The following is a 24515-nucleotide window of genomic DNA, read 5'->3' on the forward strand; positions in this document are numbered from 1 at the left end:
ATAGTGGTGCCTTACTTTGTGCTCTTTGGAATTATTTCCTGTCTCACTCCAAACAACGGAATCAAAACCTTGAAAGCCATCAGGAGGCTACTCCTGTCAGAGCAAGCACAGCTTAGAACGACGTAACGACTGCTGTCCTTTTAATCACCTCTCTGTATTAATGAACCTCCAATATTCAGAAGTAAAAATCTTTCTTCCTTTTTGTATCTCTTTCCTGAGAGAAATATTGGAACATTAATTAAAAGGCAAACTATATCATTGACGTACAATCTGTATGGTATAAAGTTTCATAGCTTAAGAGGAGTTTGATGCTTTTCCCATATTCACACCATTCTGACTATACATGCTTCTACACCAGAGGTGAACGTATACATTTAATGACTAAAACATTAAGAAATAGAAGATGAATAAATGAATAGCTACAACTAGATTATTAGGTCAAATATTAGTTAGAAAAATTACAGCTATTTATGTACTCATTGTTTCCCCAAGCACATTTTAAAATATACACAAAATCTGTATTTTAGATGCTTAGGCATTATTTCTACCCCTCTGGTTTGCGTTCCCAGGCAGAAATTTAAATGCAACCACCACCAAATCTATTAGGCACCTATGATGCTGATTTGTAGAAGGGCTCTGCTCCAACTGATTTTAACTCCTTTTGCCCTGACAGCACTATTTAGCTACAGGGGGAAGCACTTCTATAAAAAGAGTCGGGGGGGGGGAAGTACTGCAAGGAAGGAACTCTGAATATGCTTTGAATGCATCAAAGCGTATGCTGCTCAGTTAGGGAAACAGATGTCTAAGCAGGCCATTCTCAACAAACAGCCCTAAGAATGAAAGACTAGCTGGCAGGACTTGGCTTTTAAAAGCAGTCTTATCACTTAAATCAACTATACAACACACAAAAACACAGAGACTCAGCCCAGCAGTTTTAAAACACCTTGCAAAAAGCAAGTTTGCTCCTTCTAAAAGTCTTATCCATCAGTTGTGCATTGAGTATTGCATGTTAATTCCAGTATTCCTCTTCAAAACTATATTTATTTCAGAAGGTATCATTAAGTAGTTATGGTGCCAGGCTTGAGTACCCCACCAGCAACTAGTTTCTATTTTGAAGATAAGAACAGAGAAAGCTTTATTCCTGTGATCAAACAAGTAATTTAAAGGTAATTTTAGGGCTTTTCCTTAAAAAGATTACCCAAAAACATTTACTCTTACATTTAACAGTATGATATTAAAATTGGGAGGTGCACTTTGATAGTGTAAAGATAGTACAACTACTTTTTGGCATGACAGCCCCTTTCCAGCGAAAGCCAGAAATTAAGTAGAAGTAGAATCTGTGTATTCCTTTTTGTTTTCAGAGTTCAAAAAGTAAATGGATCTTCAGAAGATGATTTCATCAAGTCTATTTATTAATGCATTTCAAGTTTCAAAAAAACCTTACATATCTTTGCACAATACTTTATTTTTTGCATTTTTAGTAAAAATTTCCAAAGTGAACAAAAAAGATACTGTATAAAACACAGTGGACATGAAATCGACAGTAGTATTCCATTTCATTGTCTTGAACTTTCTTTCGGTTTTACCACATCTTGACTTGCAGTGGAGAGTTCAGTGCACATTTCGGTTTTCAGAAAACATTAACTTAGACTCAAAATAAAATAGGGCAGCATTTGTCTGCCAAAATCCTACCACAGGATAACATTACAGGCAAAAAATTTACATGTTCCAAAGTCTACCACACTCAAGAAGTTACTAAGAACTCTTGCTGAATAAAAGTCACCATTTTAGAAATGCAAACCCACTTCCAATCTTTGCACAGTCTTAAAACAAATGTATTTAAAATGACTTAAAAGCAACTACATACACTTCTAACTAGTTAAGATCATTTAGAATTATTTATATAGTCTATTGGACTTGGGGTTTCATGTACAAAATTTGTCTCTAAACCATGTACAAAAAGCTGTATTTTGAAAAAGTTACCACGTACTGTACAAGTTTACAAGGAAGAGATCCCATTATATTCTGTAACATTTTTGGCCTTGCTGGCTTGCGTCACATTATGAGAATGATTGTGTAAACCTTATACTCTTAAAAAAACAAAACAAAAACAACAAAAAAACCAAACAAAGAAAGCCTGTCCAACCCTTAGTAAATTTTCTCCTAAGCAAAGCCAGGAAAACTATAGCCATTTGCATCTCTAATTAGCTTGGTGCTTTTGGAAAACAAACAATAAATATATCACAAGCTTAAACATTTTGTAATGCCCCCTTTCATCTCCTGCATAGCAGTAAGCACCTTAAGACATCTTTTGTTTCCTCTTTCAAAAATGCCAATTATTTACATTCGTAATAAAAACTTTGGAATGGGACATTGTGCTGTTGAACTTCACTACTGGTATAAAATGTGGGAAAATTGGTAGTCCTAACTACAATTTTAACTCTGCCACAGTAGCTGGGCAAATCACTCTACTTTAGTGGTTATCAATCAACAGTATCATGCTGAAAAGTTATCCAAATATCTGATAAATTAAAAAAGAAAATAAAAAAACTACAGCTCTTCTTTCTTTCCACATCCCTCAGAACACGAATTTAATTATCATACTGTAAGAATATCTGAAAAGCCCAAAAAAACTGGTTGCAATTTTTAAAACAAGTTGAATAACAGGCAGAATTTTCTAATAAAGCATGGAAATATTTCATCCAACTATTCATTATTTAACTGAATAATCAGACAAATTAAAAATATTTATGCTGAGCTACAAGAAATTAGACACTTATATAAAACATTTTTGAAACATTCTGGCATTTGCAAAGTTTGCAGAACACCTGTTATATCTCTAAAAGACCATTCAATCTTGTATGCTATGTCTTAGCAGCTGTTTGATAAAGATGAAATGAGTGCTTGAAACAACTTTGATCATGATAAAAAAAGTTTGATTTGATTCAAAATTGCTGTGTAAAGCATCACAGGATCCTTGACCATTACACACCATCATCCTCTGTTATCCTGAGTATGTCAATTAAACAGTAATTTCTTCATTAATAGCGGAAAAATTTTATAATACAAAGAAACATCCATATTGCAATTCTCTTGTTTACAATTGCACACAAGTACGGGGTGTACGTTAGAAATACATGTCTGCATATAACAATGTATATACATTGACAAGTAATGTCTCCATTGCTGAGGTGGTCCAGCTTCCTAGCCTTGTCTGGCAGTTGAAAAATATATATTTTTTTTCAATTCTTGAGTAAAGTTCTACTACAGCCATATTTGCCTGCAAGTGAAGAAATTGCAGCAATGAAGAGCACAGAAGGGAGAAAGAATCACGATACTCCAGGACTTTGTGCCACTAAATTAAAAATACACAAGAAAAACACTTTTCTTCTTTTTGAGCTGGAAGATTCGCTCATTGAAAATTAACTATTTCCACTTGTTTTGAGAGCATATCACGCTTTTTTTTTTCCCCTCTTCAATTTTTGAAACTTAGACTGGGGACAATGACTTATTAGGTTTTCTTTGGAGTGAGTTTTCCCATTGTAGGCACTAGGAAGAACCAAGGCAAAAAGCTGCAGTCAACGTCGCATATGTCCCATCTGATAACTCTCTCGGGGCCTCTGCCGCTGTGGTGGCTGAGTGGTTTGTGGCGGTCTCCTCCTTTTTAAAGTGCCTGTTTCAAAGAAAGGAACACATTATTAAAATGAATTTTAAAAAAGAAATTATTTCCAGAAAAATTATCCTGCCATGCAAATGAAATATAACTATTTTTCTGAAAGGCTTCAGATTTAGACCCGCAAGGTTTTAAATAGATGATTAACGGCATGGAGTATTTACAGAATACATTTTATTATCTCAACAGTAGTTCCTTAAACAGGCAGATTCTTATAAAATGTAGCATGGAATAGGAAATAAAAGGAACTCTGACTTAGAAAAAGTCTTCAAAGCTTTCTTTTGATATGCGTATTATGTTATAGGAAAATAAGGCAAGAGTTACATTTTTATTAATTGTTTCACTGGCATGAATTCCATTTGTAGTTTCACAGTGCCAGACTAAGAACTATACATTGGGACACCTGAAATTTTGCTTTAGAACAAAACAGTTGAGGATAAAACATTTCTCTATAAATTTAATTACCTGGTGTACTCACCTGGAAGCGGTTTATGAGGAGGCAACTTTGGATTACTGCTTGGAGTATGAACACTGCATATCTTAATGAAACCAGCCATTAACATGATCAAGGCAATTCCCATAAGCAACACTGCCCACCAATAAGCCTAAAAACATTAAAAAAATGATTTTTAGGTGGCTGGCACACATCCACCAGAGACAGGGGCTATGGCTTTCCTTTGCCTTTTAAAAGTCATCAAAAAGCTGTTCTGAAACATCACTTAAAAGACCACAACATTTTAAAGAAAAAAGTCCCCAAATTTCCTACACAAAAAAAAACCCCAAATATTTCAGATTCATTCTATTATCAGAAGAGTATTTCACAGAAGATACACTACAACAGAGCTATATAAGCCTATAACAATCAATAGCTTACACAAAATTGACTATGCAGCTCTATAATGGTGTTTTGTTGTAGCTTTCCTCCCAGTCTTTTATTAGGAAAGAGTCATCTAGTGCAATAAAAATAAGAAATGCTAGAGATCAATATATTTAGTTTCTTAAAAGATATCAGAGCATTCAAATATGAAGAGTTAAAATGGGAAAACCCAGTAAATTAAAAACCTGAACATTAACACCAAAACAGACAGTGGAGTGAATAAAGGTATTCGCACAAAATATTTACTTGTTTATTTGTTATTTATTTGTTTCCATCCCCTTCAATCTGTCAAGCTTATTTGCTGCACTCAAAGTGCTTATAGAAAAACTAGTAAAACAAGCGCTGATAATACTTTGAAGAATGCCGAAGTACTGTATATACACAGCAACACTTACCAACTGTGAATATTGATTAACAAGAAAATTTTATATTAGACTGGTAAGATAAAAAAATACTTACCACAATCCATTCTGCAATATTTTCATATAGCTCCGGATTAAAAATTGCTTTCTTTAATCTAGCTAGAGGACCATCAGCATCTACTAGCCGACACCTCATAAACACATCACAGTAGCCTTTGAAATCATTACAAGGAGATCCAGGTTGCAAAGTAATAGTTTTACGACCAAAGTGTTTCTCCCACTGGTTAGAGCCTGTACTTGCACAAGTAGCTGGGTCCACTGAAAAATGAATACAAATTAAATTAATCAAACTGTTATTGTATTAAAATATATGTGCATGAATACCTTGGTGTTCAATTGCTCAAAATGCTTTTGAAAAATTTCAAGTCTCTATTAATCTGTAAAAAACCAAAATATATTGTTTATTTCCTACAAAATACAATGCAATGCCTATCTGAAACTAAGTATGAACAAAATCGCAGTATGCTCTCAAGTTAACAAAAACTGAAATATAAACACCGTGAGAAGATTCCTCAGATACCTACTGCTATATTTATGCACAATTCAGACAAATCTTACTTTTTCTCATGCAGCAGACATGACACAATTCTCTATCGTCCTTGCCATCTGAACTAGCGCATGTACATTCCTCCAAGCCATACTTCTCACAGATAGAGCCAGCACATTGCTGTTTGAGACAAAAGCATGAGAACACAAAAATCAATTCCACTTTTAAGCACACTGACATTAGGAAAAATATTAATTCTTAATAGCTGAAAGCATAATTGTAGGTCTAAAGATGCTTATCAATAAAAATAATAGCTTGAATTTCTTCTACAGTTTATAAAACAAAAAACTTATTACAGTTATTCAATTGCAGTATTTAGGCTTATTTGATAATGTTTTTAAAGGTGATTTACCCTATTTTATTTTTTAACACTGTATCTTTTAGGGCCTCAGACTACCCTGCAAAACACTCACAGCACTGCAATTCACACTGAAACATGATTACTCAAAACCGTGGTTAGGAAAATAAATCAAAAGCATGTCTTCAAAAATATTTTCTCTCAAAAAATAGTAATACAAATTAATGGCAGGAAAGATTCTGTATTTAATTCCACTGTGGGAGGACCCTTCAAATTCAAATAAAAAAAATTCAGTGTATTTATAATCTTGTTTCAAAATCAAGTAACTATATAAAGACAATTCCTCTATCTTTAAGATGACTCTGAATTAGCTGAAAAATTATTACAAGCAGTATCATTTGAATAAAAACCTGGACTGCGGAAAACAGAGACTTATAGCAACACAAGTTACAGCTCTTCAAGAGGGTTACTTTTGCTTGTTTCTGCTTCCAAGTAAACATAGATCAATTTGTAGGAGACTTCCCATCAATATTTCATAGCAACTGCCATGGACTCTTTAACCCAGGAAACTAATGGCAGTTCAGAGTAATTCTATATGCTTGCACATCTGTGTTACCTGCACATAGGTGGAGGAACTGTGTATTTTTATTAAACCAAATTCAACATGTATGGATAGCATATCTAATTTTATAAGGCAACAAAATTACTTGACCAAGACTGAAGAAAAATGAAAAGATGGAACTAGGAAATAAATATTTCTGATTTTTACAAAAAACTTTAAATAGAACTTTCTCAAATAGTAAAGCTAGCTTGATATTTGTTACCTGCTTCTTAATATTTGGTGTACCTTCACAGTTATTTTGATTGAAACCAATATATCAAACATTTTTATTGAAAAAAGAGATTAATCTTACACTCTTCTCCATTAGTATTGAAACCATATCACTTTGTAATACAGTGCCTTGCAATAAACAACTGCAGTTGCATATGATTGTAAAAAAACATACCCCATTTATGCAAACTTGTGTGTGCCTGTTGCAATCTGTGAAGTTTGTTTTAGGCTCAGATGCTGGACAGAGAGCACTGACACCATTACACATTCCTTCTCTTGCACAGTCAGAATCATTTCGACACTTATCAGTCTTCAGTTTGAAATTACACTGTGCAGTACAGCAGGGGCCTTGACTAGGGCTAGAAATAAACAGAAAACATGGATATAAAGAAAAAGCATGAATGATTCCAGAAGAACTACTCATCCTGAAACCTACTCAAACACTCAACATATTTCTGATTTGTGGTAAGTAAAATGTGAATTGAAAATAACTTTTTCCGTCCCTTAAGGTCACAAAAGGTTACTCCACCAAGTACAGATTTCTTAGTCATTGTAGTAACCAATTAAGCTATTTGCATTATATTAGAAAACCAGTACAGGCACATTTTAAATTAAAATATATAGAAAATAACAGCATTTCAAAGTTTGTATATATAAAACATTCAATTAGCAAGTTGGCAAAATTAATTCAGGAACAACTGATTAGTTTGATAGTATCAGTTTCAGCGTAATAAATAAGTCAAGATTTATCTGTCACCAATTAACATCTGTAAGAATTTTTTTCTTCCTACTTTCTGCAGCCATACCACTTACATTGTTTAAATAAACAAGAAAAGGGAAGGAGACAGGTCAGATCTAAATCAGAAATCACAGTCAGCATAGAAACAAATTTTGGGGGAAGAAAAGATTTGTCAAAGAAGTCATATAGCTTCACTGGTTCCCCCAAAACACTTGGTCTCCTTTATGTCGCAGACATCAAAGCATCTGAGTCCCTTATGCTATCACACCAGTGTATCTGGTGAAACAGCAGGAAACAATCATTTCTCTTTCTGAGTCTGTGTTTGAATACATATGCCATTACAAGCAGCAGAAGAGTGAAGGTTATAAAACATACGTAACTACCTGATTAAAGCTAAGCCTCCTGAGTTCTCATCTCAAATTATTCTGTATCTCAACACTATTCACAGTATGCTTGTTGGTATTCAGTGGACACCAGAAGACCTTCTGCAGGTCAGGATCTCTCTATTTTAAAAACTATTGTACGCTAAGAAAAATCACTCTTACGTCACACATGAAAACAACTAAAAGACATGTAAAGCAGCTGGATAGATACCATAGTTTTCCTAAAATGTATTTTAACATGTTTTTTATGTAATCCATTCTTACACTTGGATTTGCTTTACATATCTTTGGAAACCTCTTTGGACAGCAAAATTTTCAGTCTTAATACAACTGGAAAAAATGGAATCCTAAAACAAAAATGATGCAGCAATTCATATTTAAGACTGTTCCAGCAGGGCATAAAGCTACACTACAGTCAGCTGAACACAAGAGAGCAAAGAAAGGAGGTGGCGGTGGCACCTGGTGTACTCAGAAGGAAACAGCTCCTCACCATAGGTGCAACATAAAATCTCAGAAACCAATTATAAAACAAGACAATGTAAGGCCTTTATTTTGGCAGAAATAGTAAGAATTTACCAGGAGGAGGGAAAGACATGCAAAATTATTGCAACTATGAATTCACAGGAGATGGTCCTTCTACCATGTCTACATTGTCAAATACATTTTAACAGTGGATACTATTTTTACTTCCACTCCCAGGATGACAAAGATAATTTTTAGGGCAGGAAAGTTTAGTTAGAACAAAATAGTGTATGTTGTATTAAAAAGTTGAGCTGGTTTAGAATTAAAAATAATAATAATTTTCTCTTCATCTTCGGCTAAGAGTCTAACCAGACATTAGATTTATGCCTACCTCTAGAGAGGAACAAAAGCTCACACCTTTCATGTGAAAAAAATCCACGTAAGTTTTCAGATGAGGTAAAAATTTAACATGTATCTTAAGTCACGGAACTAAAAGATAGAAGTTGACTTACTTCACTGTAAGTCTTATGATCTTTAAAAGTTCCTCTTATAAGTCACTGTGTACACAACACTGCCAGGATACAAGGTGACTTAAAAACATAGTTTAATATAATTTATACAACAAGCATTTAAAAAAAAAAAAAAAATCAACTATATCCTTCAGTCATCTTCCAGATAGGCAACACTGTAGAAATGGCACTAGGATAGGATCCAATTTCATAATATCCTCCATTATCCTTTGGGCAATTAATACTTTCCCGTACATATTGTAAAAACAGCATCCTGGTTGTGTTTTTCTGAATCATACAGTTTTTGCAAGACTTCTGCACAACACGTTTCCAATGAAGATAACAGAATTTCAACACATATTTGTCTGCACTGAGTATCAGGATATGTTAGCATTGATACAATCCAGTGCCGTATATGTTTTTTCAAAAGCTAGAGAACAGTCGTCTAAGGGAAACCAAGCTACAATTAGCACCAAGAATTGCCGAGCATAATTGTGCTTATGAACTTCTCAGTCACTGTATAAGGCATTTTAAGCAAAATAAATACTTTAAGAATAGTGCAGGTAAACAGATACAGATTCTAAAATACCAATTATAGCTACCAATAAATCCCAAAAATTAAAGTGTACTGTCACAGATGTGCACAATACCTGCAGTATTTGCCCGGTTTTAACTTGCATTTTTTATCTTCTGATTGGTTTGCATCATAACAGCATTCATCTTTACACTGGTCACTGTATCCACAATCACACTGCTCTCCTTGTTCGACCAGTCCATTACCACAGATGGGTTGACCAGACTCTGAAAAATGCCAGTATATTTATGTACAAAGCAGTACAAAGAATATGCAGATAGACTTATAAGTGTTAACTTGACTTGCAACAGCATCCAGCTAATCGTGACTGAAAATGCCTGGTCAAGATGGACTTCAGCCTAGGGATCAAGTCAACTTGCATTATTTGCTTGCCACCCAGCTTAGTCATTCCTACAATTCATAGAATTTTAAGCCTCTGAGTAAAAGGTTTCTGCTGATAACAGTGGGAGTTTCTTGTGTGGATAGGAAATCAACAGTGATAAGAGGAAGTTTTCTGCTAAGCCTCCAATGAAGCAGCATCCTTTCTTGCAGTCCGTCTCCTTTAACAGAGTCTGAGGACCTTAGGGCAAAAGCTGATGGTACTGGGGTGAACTACTACTCCTCCAAAATCCAAACCTATTTGCTGCACAATCTCACAAAATTTGTGAGAGCTCACACATCACAGACTCCAGAAGGAAAATTCCTCCAAAATTCTTTTTTTTTTTTTTAAATGTTTAAATAGAATTTCGTCTATTTTCACTTGTGCTCCTTACCTCTTGTCCTTTCACTGGGCATGACTGGAAACAGCCCTGTTTTCAGCCATTTTCTTTACTTCCTCCCACCAGGAATTTATAAAGACAGGCAAGAGCACCCCCCTCCCCAGCCTTCTCTTCTCCAGACTAAACAGTCTCAGTTCTCACAGCCTCCCCTCATGTCAGATACTCCAATCCCTTAATAATCTTTTGGCCCTTTGCTGGACTCACTCCAGTATGTCCATGTCTTTCCTGTACTGGGGAGCCCAGAACTTTACCCAGTACTCCAGATCTCAAATTAAGTTCTTTACTTACAGAATCTTTCAGTAAACTAAAAAAAAAAAATATATGAGTAAGATAAATAAAAAAATAAAATTGAAACTAACAAAATAAATTTCTAATTAAGCATAATAGTAATAGCTTAGCCATTCTGCTTTCAGGATGACTAAATACATACCAACAAAACAATTATTTCTCTTTTTCTCAAGAACTTGGCTGATATTTCGAATGCTACAGACAGAGAACTTGTTGTTGTTAAGTTTGTCCCCAGATGTAGCTCTTGCATACATGATAAAATTGCCGTTTTCTTTCTGTCCCAAGTTCTTGGACTCTCCTGGTGTGCACTCCATTCCGGAATCATGCTGCAAAACAAATATTTTAAAACTATTTCTACCAAGACAGCTTCTCTAATTTCTTGCTATCTTTTTATACCCGTGCAAAAGTAACCTGATTTGGTAATCTTAGCAGAGTGAGAATAAAGGGTTCATAAAAACAAAACACCATCTTATACTCCAAGGTTTCTTGGAATCAAAAAGTACACAGAAAACAAAGGTTTGTTTGAGGTTTTCTGTTTGTTTGGTTTGGTTTGTTGTTTGTTTTTTTTTTTCCCCAGACAACAGTAACAAGTATCCAATTTCTTAAGTTTTAGCTTATTTGCATTCTTGATAATGTATACCCCAGGTGCATGTCCTGGAATGAATACTGACTCAAAAAAGTTGCCATGTCCTAAAAAGAGTGGCTTTATGATCACAAAAGGGTAATGAGTGTTCTGTGGAATAAAAGCAGGAGGAGTTAACTGAAACAACAGTCCATTCTTTTTCCTTGAGAGGTTTTGAGAGAGGTGCAAAGGGATCTTCAGAATAGAGCAGAAGTCTGTTTCTGTCAGCCAGTGACTAGATCTATACAATATCCACCATGATGAATGCAATGCATTACAGGTTGGCATAGTAGCAATTAGCAGACTGAAAACATACTAAGTTCTTAAGTGTAAGAGGAACTAATGCTGTTCTGATGCATCCAACTTTCCAGAAATACAACCTATATCTCCAAAAGAAGTAGATAAATTTTAAAATTTTCAACATAGTTGTGAGAACTGTATCATTTATTATAGTTTGGTAGAACTGAACATACACTTTCACATATTTCCCTGGATCAAACTTAGAGTAAAATTAAAAGAACCATCTTCCAGGCTGACCCAAAAGATGTTTTACTCAGTGGGACTGGTTTTTCAGTTTCATGTGCTCGTATTTTCAGTTATACTTGGAAGGCTTGTTCCCACTCAGAGCAGTGGTATTAGGGATTTTGTCGAGGCACATGAAGAAAGCATTCACATGTGAACATCTGTTTTGGAAGAACTCATCATTTCTGTCGTATCTTGATTTCATTTTACTTCCAAGAGTAGAAAGCCTATATACTTAAGTTCAAAGGTAAAAAACCCAAACCAGAAAATTTTGTTCTCATCTCCAGCAAAACCAAAAGCCTCATGCTTTCAGCTTGCCACAAACAAATCATGTCCCTAAATGACTGGGAGACAATTTTGCTCTAAAATATTGTTCTTGGTATCTTAATCCTCTCCACAATTTTCTTAGGTAAACTTGTAAGTATAAATAATTGAACATAAAAAAGAGCCAGTTCTATCTTCACTTGTTGAATAAAGTGTCATCTTAATCAATGTTGCATTGACAGTTTATCCTAGAAAGGAGGAAGAAAGATACATTTAAAAGATGTATGTAACCCTAGTCTTCAATAAAAAACAGGGAAGTTTTTAGGGAATAATAATATAGTCCTTTTATAAGAGATTGAACTAGTAGAAATAAACAATTCACAAAATCCACTGTTGCACCAGTGTTGTCAAATACTCATAAAACAGGCTTAGTTCGGCAATCTGGTTTTTGTTTGTATACAATGTGCATGCACATATGTAGTCATGATCATATTTTCCTTGTTTATATGAAGTAAAAACTCCATTCGCAAATCATGCGCTTCAAAATGGTTGAAAGTGAGTTAACAGATCAATAGTAATACTCACAGGTGAACCAAAGTTATGCCCAACCTCATGAGCAAAAGTAATGTGAGAAACCTTGGGAGGAACATGAGAGCCATAGTTCTGAACAGTGATGATTCCAGTGTTCAAAGACTTCTTCTTACCATCAGAATACAGTTTGCTCTTTTCACATATTCCACCAGAGCTCCCTGCATTTAGACAAAAATACAACAGCTAGTCATTTAAGAACAAAAGTACTGTGTTACTTTTCAAATGATATTTAGAATAAGAAACAGCTTGCCTCCTCAGTGGACGCTTACAGACTAAGAGTTCTTCTGTGTAATTAATATTAACCCAACTTTGAAAGTAGATTAGATTTATCCACACTAATGCTCTCAGCACTGAATGGATACATTCACACAAGAAGTTAGCTGTTTTAGAACAGCTATTAAGTAAGAGCTATTCTGGGCTTTCACACTGCACAGACAAGCCCTGATTTCGTCATACCTGTAGTACAAGACTAGCGGGGTGCAATGTCCAATACAGGTAGCCTCAATCCACACCCATTTGGATTGCACTAAGTAAAAAAACCCCACAGTAAAATCACAGGAGATCCTCTCTCACAGCAAGAGCATTTATATAAAATGCCTACGATTAGCTATATATCCTTGTCAGCAAGAGTGACTCATTTTTCCACTGTACAAACTAAAACTGAAAATGCTTTTGATGTGTGGGTTAATCAGACCCATATTTAGAAGGTCAACAATCAAGTGCATCACACTTACTGTTTGAAAAAGTCTTGAAATTGTGACTTTAATTTCACCGAATTTTTCCATAACTTAAGTTTGTACTGAGGCATTACCAATGTTCTAAAATTCAGCTATTCTATTGCTAACATAAACAGTGTCTAAAAAACACTCTGAAGACGTTTCCTTGCTTTCTGAAGTAAAATTTCTTTTTAGTGAAATATCCCATTTAACCTATGTCAGTATGTGCGTTAAGGATGAAAATCTCTCAAAGCAACTTAATTTTTCTCAATTAAATTTAGGTTTGGAAGCAGTGTTTATGGAACGCACATTTCAATTCATCCTGTGCTTGCTCAGTCTATACAGTAGATTAGTCATCACAGACCCAGTTTCTTAATTACATAGGCCACCTGCGTGTTATTTTTCCTATGGTTCTTCCACAGTCATTAAGGTTAGTCCACACAAGTCCCTCTAACACTGTCATGGTTTAACCCCAGCTGGCAACTAAGCCCCACACAGCCGCTCACTCACTCCCCCCACGGTGGGATGGGGAGAGAATCAGAAGAGTAAAAGTGAGAAAACTCGTGGGTTGAGATAAAGACAGTTTAATAGGGAAAGCAAAAGCCATGTGCACAAGCAAAGCAAAACAAAGAATTCGTTCACTCCTTCCCGTCGGCAGGCAGGTGTTCAGCCATCTCCAGGGAAGCAGGGCTCCATCACGCGTAACAGTTACTTGGGAAGACAAATGCCATCACTACGAACATCCCCCCCGCCTCCTTCTTCCCCCCGCTTTATATGCTGAGCACGACGTCATATGGTATGGAACATCCCTTTGGTCAGTTGGGGTCAGCTGTCCCAGCCCTGTCCCCTCCCAGCTTCTTGTGCACCCCCAGCCTACTCGCTGGTGGGGTGGGGTGAGAGGCAGAAAAGGCCTTGGCTCTGTGTAAGCCCTGCTCAGCAGGAACTAAACCATCCCTGTGTTATCAACACTGTTTCCAGCACAAATCCAAAACATAGCCTCATACCAGCTACCATGAAGAAAATTAACTTTATCCCAGCCAAAACCAGCACACATACTTACTGGGTCCACTGATCTGTTACCCCTCTGAATACTAATGCTTATTTGAGCATTTTATTCTCCTAAAAATCAAAGTCTGAGAGACTATCATACCACAACAGTTTTCCACATAGCTCCAGTACTCCACAACCAACATGTGCTTTAGAGGAAAGTAGAGCGGTTATAATGTAGAGCTACATCTCATGAATATTTTAATGTTCCTTCCACAATTAGTCAGATTCTGTTAAAGATCTTGATAACGTTCTCATAAAAGTATCCAGCCTCTTGCGAAGTCTCACAGAACCCGTTGTTCTTCAGCCTAATTCCTTATTCTATAGAAATCACTCAAGGGGAGAAACAAGGGAAGACTGTTCCTTCTGAATTTCTAATTTTGATTTCTGTGAAAGTTTCCACAATTTGGAATTTATGCTGAGCTATAATTAAAGAATTTGTATTTACTCAAACTTAAAGACTAACAACTTTCAAATATATCATTTTATAAAACTAATACATCCAGGACAAACATCTTGAGATGCTGCACACATGAAGATCATTGTTTGAATTTTTACATCAAGAGACATACTCAAAATACACATAATGAGAAGCAGTTCAAAAAGAGTCACACAATAATTATTCTGGCATCTTCTCACAAATTTTACTTTATTTAAAAGAAAAAAAAAATTGCTCCCAATACTATCTAGAAAACCTAAGGATTCTGCAGTGTAGCTCTACCACGAAATTCAAACTGCATAGTTCTAAGCCCTGTTTATTTATAGCAGAAATACTTGTTTCTTCTGTCACTTTACTGGTCACTCATACCTGTCATAAATAAAAAGCCATTCACGTAATACCACTGTATTGGGTTTGCGTGGCAAGGTTTTGGTAGCAGGGGTCTACAGGGGTGGCTTCTGCAAGAAGCTGTTAGAAGCTTCCCCGATGTCCGATAGAGCCAATGCCAGCCAGCTCCAAGATGGACCCGCCGCTGGCCAAGGCCAAGCCCAAGCCCATCAGTGACGGTGGTAGCGCCTCTGTGATAACATATTTAAGAAGGGGAAAAAGTTACTGCGCAACAGCAATTGCAGCCGAAGAGAGGAGTGAGAATATGTGAGAGAAACAACTCTGCAGACACCAAGGTCAGCGAAGAACGAGGGGGAGGAGGTGCTCCAGGCACTGGAGCAGAGATTCCCCTGCAGCCCCTGGTGAAGACCATGGTGAGGCAGGCTGTCCCCCCACAGCCCGTGGAGGTTAACGGTGGAGCAGATGGATGCCCAAAGGAGGCTGTGACCCCGTGGGAAGCCTGCGCTGGAGCAGGCTCCTGGCAGGACCTGTGGACCCATGGAGAGAGGAGCCCATGCAGGTTTGCTGGCAGGACTTGTGACCCCGTGGGGGACCCATGTTGGAGCAGTCTGTTCCTGAAGGACTGCACCCCATGGGAAGGGTCCATGCTGGACAGTTCGTGAAGAACTGCAGCCCGTGGGAAGGACACGTGTTGGAGAAGTTCGTGGAGAACTGTCTCCTGTGGGAGGGACCCCATGCTGGAGCAGGGGAAGAGCATGAGGAGTCCTCCCCCTCAGGAAGAAGGAGTGGCATAAACAATGTGTGATGAACTGACCACAACCTCAAGTCCCCGTCCCCCTGCACCACTCAGGGGGAGGAGGTAGAGAAAATCAGGAATGAAGTTGAGCTTGGGAAGAAGGGAAGGGTGGGGGAAGGTGTTTTAAGATTCAGTTTTATTTCTCATTATGCTACTCTAATTTGATTGGTAATAAATTAAGTTAATTTTCCCCAAGTTGAGTCTGTTTTGCCTATGATGGTAATTGGTGAATGATCTCTCCCTGTCCTTATCTTGACCCACAAACCTCTCATTTCTCTCCCCTGTCCAGCTGAGGAGGGGAGTGATAGAGCAGCTTTGGTGGGCACCTGGTGTCAGGCCAGGGTCAACCCACCGCAACGACCTTTGTCTAACAAAAGAAATACATTTTTCTTCGTTTTTCACGTCTTGCTCATCAGAAAGACAGCAAGACTAATTGAAGTGACACGATATGCTGTTTATATTTAAAAACCAACCAGCCAAACTATACCTAACCAAAATTGTGAAAAGTTGGCTATGAGATTTTTGTCTATTTGCTGTCAATTTAAATGACATAGTTTCTACCTTTCTTTTTTGTACCTAGCTACAATATTTTATGTCATAGCACTATAAGTTTGGATATAATTACCTGAAGGGGCTCCAACCCAAGCCAGACCAAGGACTCCATCATCAAAATCACGGTCTGTAAACACATAGGCCAAGCAATAATCATCATGATTCTGTTCTGAGTTCAGTTCCAGAAACTTTTCCACACCAATATTAGGAAATCTGAAGGGATTGGATGAGTCCTTCTCATCTACAGTTGTGTTAATCTAAAAGTAAATTGAAACAAACTGTAAGACATGACTCATTTTCACTGTCTTGTAAATACCAGCTAAGAGGCTTACTGTTGTCAATACCTTGTTATGTTAAATAGTTAAAGATGTTGCTAAAGATTTATAGGCCTTGACAAATTACCACCCCAATATTTGGAAACCCAAGTTCTACAATAAATAAAGAATTGCATTTGTGTAGTAAATCCCACTCTCTTATTTCTTTCCTTTTCCATCAGTACCCATAAGTTTATATTTATATCCCTTAAATCATCACTTTTACAAGGAACTTTCAACCTGGACAGCCATTATCTATTTTAGTATTAAAAGTTCTTGGAGAGCAATACAATCTATTTGCCACACAGTCAACACTGCTGAAACATAAGAAGTTGATTCCTATAAAAAATTACTACAGCTTAATAACAGAAGTAGTGGGCTTTTGACAATAAACATTAAAACCAAACTAAATAAATGGGTTAGGGAACCACTTACTACAGAGGCGCTTGCATTACAAAATTACTAACAATAAATGGTTACAAGTGAACAGCAACAGGACTTCTAAAAAACACAGCCTCCAAGCAGTATTTCCAAGACAACTTACTCTTATTCGTTTCACCATGAAGCTGATGTTACGGATTCCTGAGAAATCTGTTGACTGGTAAATTGTGTCAATCGCTTTAACATGGCTGGATATCTGTCAAAAACAAAAGTATCTACAGTTCAAAGATCTATGCATTACGCTATAGCTAATCTTAAATAGCAACAACTGCAAGGCCTGTACTTTTACATATAAGATATTGTGCCGTATGAACACTAACAGGCCTTTTTAATCAAATGCTGATGGCAAAAAATGGAAATAAATCACTACATAACTTAGTATATTTGCATTGCCACCATGCCAGATAACAGCAAAGTATTTTGCCATTTGCCTTTTTTTTTTAAACACATGATTTTGTCAACTATTCAGACACCTGTTTGTGATACTTATTCGATTCATTGCTACAATAAGATAGCACTGTAGTTAAAATTATATTCAAAGCACTGTATTTCTTTTTTTGAGAAAAAATTTACTTGTTACAGCATTATTCTTTCATTTCTGGTAGAACACAAATCTGAAAAATATTTATCATTTACCTTTTCCAAGAGCACATAGAAATTCTAAGTCATTGAAAACCTGATTTTGAAGGTGACTTCAGAGCTTTGGAAAAATTTACTCAAATTGAATTGCATATGTAGTGTGATGAATAGAAGAAGTCAAATTTGCAAGTGGCAGTGAAACTTCAGACTTCAAGAGAAGTATGTTAACATGCTAATTATATTTTTAGTAAGTGACCAGCAGAAAAAAACCCAACAAACTTTTTCCAGTTAATAGTATATTGACAAATGAAAAGCATCTTCCTTTAGTTGCCACTGCTTTTTTAACCTTCCACTACATCAGACACTACAGGAACAGACCTCAGTGTCATTAGTTTGCAGTGTTTTGAACTAAAATTTCAAATGGAAGGCTATGCAAGTGTTAACACAGAGGCTTGGCAGGCTGTCAAACAGAATAGAACTCTTCAGGAAGTATTATTTTTCTGAATAAGAATTGAGAAAAGTCCAACTGCAAGTCTTGCTCAGAGGTGCCAAACAAATCACAGCTGCTATTATTAACTAAAGGAAGCACAAGTGCCCAGGACTTCTGTCACAGATACATAGCATCTTCTTAGTGAAATAAAAAAAGTTGTTTCAATCATGTCAAGATCACTGTAACAAATGAAACAACATTATAAAGTAAATAAGCAATAATATACACAATTAAATTACATGAAATTCATCAGAAATACACAAATAAAGTAAAAGTAGATTATTTAAAACAAAGTGTTTGAAAATACCTGTGCAATTACAGCTTCCCTTGTTCCATAATGCTTGTAGAACAGATGATCAGTCTGAATATACAGCTGACACGTATTTTTTTCTGCCTGAGTGGCACGCTTTTTTCTTAAAAACTGTGGACCATTGTTCTTAGGCTCTTCAAAAGGCTTCTACATATACACAGGAAATAAATATATTAATTTTGTAGATCTACATGCTGCACTAAATTACCTAAAAATAGCGATGGATTTTTCTAAACATACTCCACTAATACAAACAGATTTTCAGTCTTTTTCTTTAAGCCACAAAGTTTCATGAGTCTTGAATTAAACTATATTACAGCCAGTTTTCAAGTATGCCATCTATTTTTAATGGTATCTCAGTCAAACCCTTCTGTGCATTTCATTTTATATTACAAAAGGCAGTCAATGTGAAATAGATTTTTTCATTCATGTAATCTTTGGAATTTTTCTTTTTCATAATCCTTTTCTAAGATGAACGAACAGTTTGTACATTAGAAAAAAACAGTGCTGTGGGACTTAAATGTACCCTCCCTAACACATTTCACGTTGTTATTTCACATTGTAATTACCTTAGCTACCTCAGCAAACAGGAATACTTAAGCACTTCAGCATAGAACAAATGGTACACTAAACACGAAGTTAAAATAATGCTCATTAGTCAGAGCAGTATCTGCTAATGCCTTTGCCTTATGGTATTCACTGGTTGATGCCCCACTCTTTTTTTACAAGTAAAGTTTTACAAGTAAATTTTTGGGAAAGCATGTTATTGTTACCAATGCTGAATTGTGTAATAGTGTTGATAATTTCTGGAGTCACAATGTAAATAAACTTTAAGTTGCTGATGCTATTTAACAAGCTACATCGCGTAGTTTTGTTGGCATATACTTAACTAACACCACAAAATAATGCTGATACTTGAAACGGCTCAGAACATAGCTAACACTAAGAGAAACTCAATAATTTACTCTTGGAAAATATTGAAAAAAAATCCAATTTCATGACAAGTGGTGCAAACCTGAAGGCAAAAAAACTGCAGGACTCTAAACAAGTACGCAAGTCCCTTCCATAGACCACTTACCTCCTATTACAGGCCATCTGTAGCATGCTGTAACCCCTTCAATCTTTCAATATTGCTAGTAAGACCCTCCCACTCATATCACTTCGTTTACCACTGAAAGCATTCAGATATTACAAGTGTGTTACATTAACATAACTTGAAAATCTAAATGTTATTACTCTTTAAGGATCAATATATTACTTAGAGATCAAGGGATCTTGAAACTCTTCCTTCTCAACTACAATAAAGCATATTCCTTATCTCAAGCTTGATTTCCACATCCATCTAAAATTCCAATTGTTGAAAAATTTGGTATCATGTAGGATTCATTAAGACTATCAGGCAGCACATCTACACTGTAGAAGCAATGAGAAAAAGAACTTAGAAAAATTACGTTAATAAGAAACCTCTAGCAATAATTTAAGTACCTCACAATGTTGAGGGATGATGACTGACCAAAAGTAAGAGAGACAACATTCAAGAAATAGGAAGTTATTACACTAATTTCTAATCAACATAATCCATTAGCCTGTATTGTACCTCTGTTGTTGGTTCTTCTATACCAGTCATCTGGTACTTCTGCATCCTTTCAAATACTGAATGATCTGCACAACCTCCTTGTGGTCCATATTTATGTGGATATTCTAAAGAGAGGAAGGCCAGGTTGAGTTTTCAAATTCCAAGTACAAGTGCAAAATATGGCTGTACCACTGCAACTTATTCAGTTTGTGTCCATGTGGTTTGAGGGAAGCATTCTAAGATTCAAGCTTTATGCAGCTGTCTTTTTTTAATTAAACATTTCTACTACGATACATTCTTAATTTTACAAACAGAACAAAACTGACAATTGCTTCTTAACATTGTTTTCTTATAGATAGCAAAATAAAATATGATGAACAACATCTAACATAAGAACAAGAGCTATTATTTACATATCTGTACCAATTAGCTTGAACTAACAGCAGCCTTAAAAAAAAATTGAACTCACAATGGAAAATTGTTAGAGATCAAGTATACTAAAGACTGCTCGCATAAGAGAAAGGTTTTTTTTATTCTACTTGGTAAGCTAAAACTAAGAAACCTTGCTAACATTCTTAGAGGATTCTATTACTTTATTCATCTTCCATGGAATATTTGAAAATTTTTATATTATGCAACTTAACTACCAATACATAAGAACTGAAATTCTAATGATCCTTGGTTTCAAATCCAACTCTACAATTCCAGAATTATGAGTTTGCTAGCAATTTTATTGACAAAGTGAAATGCATGATTTCCATTCTGGAAAGTAAACAATACAATTAAGGATAAGAGATCAGTGTGTATAAGTATATATGTGTGTGTGTAGATTTAAAACTTACAGAATTACAGATTACAAAATTTACAGATATATTTAAAACTTACAGGCAACGTAAAAGACGACTGAAAAGAAACATTTTCATCACCTCCTTACTATAGCTGACTGTTTAAATTTTAAAAACAAAACTGTAGTACTACCTGGGTACACACCAGTTAAACATGCTGGACATCCAGTAAGATCAGCTCAGTAAGGATATCAGACAATGGGTTGCTTACCAAGGGTAATTCTTTCAATACTTGTCAATGCAGATCTCATTGCACATGCAAATGTGCTTCAGACACGTATGGTTAGGTTTTGACTGTTAGTACCTATTGGAGATTTGTAAGCAACCTGTACTTGCAGAATTTTCCTTTGGAGACGAGAAGTACTGAAGAGGAGAGGTCTTGTCCCTTCAGTTTCTCTGCAGATTGGATCCCATTATAAATTGGTGCCCCAGTAAGAGATAATGGAGTACAGATCATGGGAGCCACGTATGTAAATACTTAAGGAAGCAGTTTCTGTAGGGCAAACCACAGTTTTACCATCATCTCAACAAGGTGCAGGTTTTGTTAGAAATGTGTAAACTTTACCAAGGTTTGTTGTTTTTTGGGAGTTGTTGGTGGGTTGGTTTTTGATTTTTGTTTGTTTGGTGGGGTTTTTTGTTTGGTTGTTTTTTTTAAGAAAGTGTGAAGATCCAGAATCACAGACTAAATGGAACAGACACATAGGAGTAGATTTATGAAGCCTAAGACCCGGCACCAAGGACCTGATTTCCAACATTATATGCATTTCAGGGGATTTTACCCTGGACTAGCTCTAGTCTGGTTCTGTGGAGTCAAAGCCTGTTATAGCAGTTGGAGCACAGTAGATGGACTCTTGGAGTATGCACTTTGGTACAGTTTCATCTGACAGTTGTTTTTAATTATCTTTGATTCTCATACCTGTTTCCTGCAGTCATACTGTATGATACTGCTAAACTATTTCAATATACAAGCCCAGCTTGCTTCAGATTTTCTCCCCGTATTACTGAGCTCTAAACTTCGTATTTCAATCATTAAAAGCTGGGGGGGGAAATTAAATAGCAAACAGGAATTAAAAAAAAAGTTATATCCTTGGCATACAGCTAAAGTTGAGTTCTGAAAAAACCAAACCATTTAATATGAGTTTATGCTCCAAAATACCCAAAGACTGGATTCAGTGGCCCACTGATAAGCTTAAAAGGACTGATCAAGAAATAAAAGCAGTCTTCCAACCTTCATTCCTCTCAATCACACACATTTACAAGTCTTTAAAGAGGTCATGTTTAACACTGGTTCTTAAAACTCGTTAATGACAAATGAGGCTAATTTAAACATAGTTAACATCATTTTTTTTTCAAATTGGGTCCTTTTCCAGGTACAAAGTATTTACTACAATTGTAAACTTTGCTTAGTGGGAAAGAACCAGATTTAATAAACACGCTTCTTGGCAAAGTTTCAGCCTAAGAGTAATTGAAAGATTATAGTTGGGTGTAAACAGTTATTCATTATCTCACTAGCAAATTAATTTTATCTACTGTAAAGGTACCCAAGTACAGTATTGTATTTCAAAACTTATTTCCAGTCTGAATTTTAGAGAAGCTGCTCCAACATACAACAACATCACTTTTTCTTTGGTCACTGAATTATAAAACAGTTTGATCAAGAGTGGGTTAGAAACTAAAATCATTCAACTTGTGTTTCGAGTCATGAATAGAAGGCTGCCTTCCACTGGTCACCACATCCACTGTAACAAAAGCTGCCTTATAAAGTTGACAATATAATCCCCATTTACAAAAAAACCTTTTGTTTAACCACTGAATAAGAACTCATTGAGATGCTAATCATATGTTGCATTGTGATCTCTGAAAAGCACTAAAAAGCATATTGTTTCAAAAGGCTGAAACATGGGTGACCAAAAAATATCCCAAATTAAAGCAAAGATGACTTCTTCCCCCAGTCTCTCCTGAGTTAGAAATGTGAGCATTTTTGTTGCTTTTGTCCTGTGTAACATACTAGTGGTTTGACTCTATTTCACAAGAGTTAGCTTTAGATTAGAGCAATAACAACAGATTTGCGTGTTTGTTTTTATTTTTAAAGCTACTGTAAAGCTTAGCTTTTTTTAGTTGTTGTTGGGGTTTTTTGGAGCTGCAGTTCCATGCAAAAATCGCTCTTATGAAAGGCAAAAAAATTTTAGTCTCAAAAGCACTATTCAGAAAGTGACAGAAGCACTTGTATACTTCAGATATTTCTGACCACAGAAATCCAAGAGGCATCTAGGATACCGATGCATGTACATTAGACTCTCCATTGACAGCAACCAACAGGAGCGGCACATTTTCAAATAGTGCTGCTTAGACTTAGCTCCAGGATGGGCTATTTTCAACGATGCTGAGCAAGCAGCAATGTTCACTCACTAGGTGATTTGGAAGCCATATTGTGCTGTTGCTGCGGCTCTCTGGAATAGAGTTAGACAATCCCCTCTGATAATCTGATTTTGTTTCTAACTGATGGTTTTGATGCACTAGATTCAAGAGGAAAAACTGTAAGCCAACATACCATCATCTGAATAATTAAAAAAATACATATCCTGCTCCCATTACTTTAATAAGACATTAATACGAACCAATTTCATCGTTAGCTTTTTCCAGCTCTCAAGTGATCCATTTACTCCTCCAACAGAGATCACTCCTACAAAACAGCAATACTAACTTCCATAAAATCAAATTATCTGCTTCTTTAAGATACAGTTCTATTTCTGTCATTAGTTGGTAACAATGAAGAGAGTATTTTTAGTCACCCACTATTTACAGCATAAGGAACTGGGACACGAGACAATCTTCAAGCTTGTTTCACCCCTTGGAAACTGGGCAAATCACTTTACTGCCTTACGTCCCCCTACTTCCCTCCTCCCTCTCTTTTCTACAAGAGGGTTTATAAAACCCTTTAGGAAAGCAGACAGTGACTTATTTACAGAAAGTGCTATGTAAGTGGTAGTCCAGTATTCCCACTATCAAGCAGAAAATTGAACTGTTCGGTGAGACCTATAAAAAAAACCCCAAATAATTCACAAGTACGGGCAAATTATTCACAGAAATGTTTTTATAAAAGACATATCTTATGGTTTCACACCAGGCTTTTGCAATTCTTTTTATTACTTTTCCCCACTACTCTTCTGTTAGAGCAGCAAACCCAGTAATACTCCAACAGTAGCTAGCAAGGCAAACTGCCTTCTCAGACTTTCACCTGCAATGCTCTGTAGAGCTGAAAATTTAACGCATGCTGCAACTTTTTTTTTGAGAATCAAAAGCATTATATGGAACGCTATCCTATAAAGTTACTTTATTCTCAAACATGGGTCTTGTAAGCACCAGGAAGATATACATTTAGTCGTCAGAAAACAGTCACAATGGACATAAAATTCAGTAACTGCATTCATTCAGAAGCTCTTTAAAATTATGCAACTTCTATTTGATTTTGGGTTAGTAATCACATTTACAGAATGAGGTAACAGGAAGGACAAACATATCTGCTAGCACACACCAATTTTAACATACGTAAAGACAGCACACATACTGCCACTGAATGTAAAATACAGCTGTATTCTAGAAGCTTTATTCAATTAGAAAATATAAAATTTGCTGAGCTTTTAGCAGCGAAAGATCATTTCTCTTCACTGCATTCATTC

At 36.0% G+C, this 24515-nt stretch overlaps 1 protein-coding gene across 1 annotated transcript in view; it reads right to left on the minus strand.

Moving 5' to 3' along the window:
* Positions 1 to 1394: 1394 nt before the first annotated feature.
* Positions 1395 to 24515, minus strand: part of ADAM10 (ADAM metallopeptidase domain 10) — a 53888-nt gene continuing 30767 nt past the window's right edge. The window contains 13 exon segments of the mRNA XM_075160217.1: positions 1395 to 3587; positions 3590 to 3673; positions 4152 to 4278; positions 5010 to 5230; positions 5531 to 5639; positions 6825 to 7008; positions 9393 to 9543; positions 10526 to 10709; positions 12377 to 12540; positions 16354 to 16537; positions 17139 to 17231; positions 18412 to 18561; positions 20012 to 20115. Of these exon segments, the coding sequence (XP_075016318.1) occupies positions 3550 to 3587; positions 3590 to 3673; positions 4152 to 4278; positions 5010 to 5230; positions 5531 to 5639; positions 6825 to 7008; positions 9393 to 9543; positions 10526 to 10709; positions 12377 to 12540; positions 16354 to 16537; positions 17139 to 17231; positions 18412 to 18561; positions 20012 to 20115 (1793 nt within the window). The 3' untranslated portion in view covers positions 1395 to 3549.

This window comes from Calonectris borealis, chromosome 11, assembly GCF_964195595.1.
Source record: "Calonectris borealis chromosome 11, bCalBor7.hap1.2, whole genome shotgun sequence".
NCBI lineage: Eukaryota > Metazoa > Chordata > Aves > Procellariiformes > Procellariidae > Calonectris > Calonectris borealis.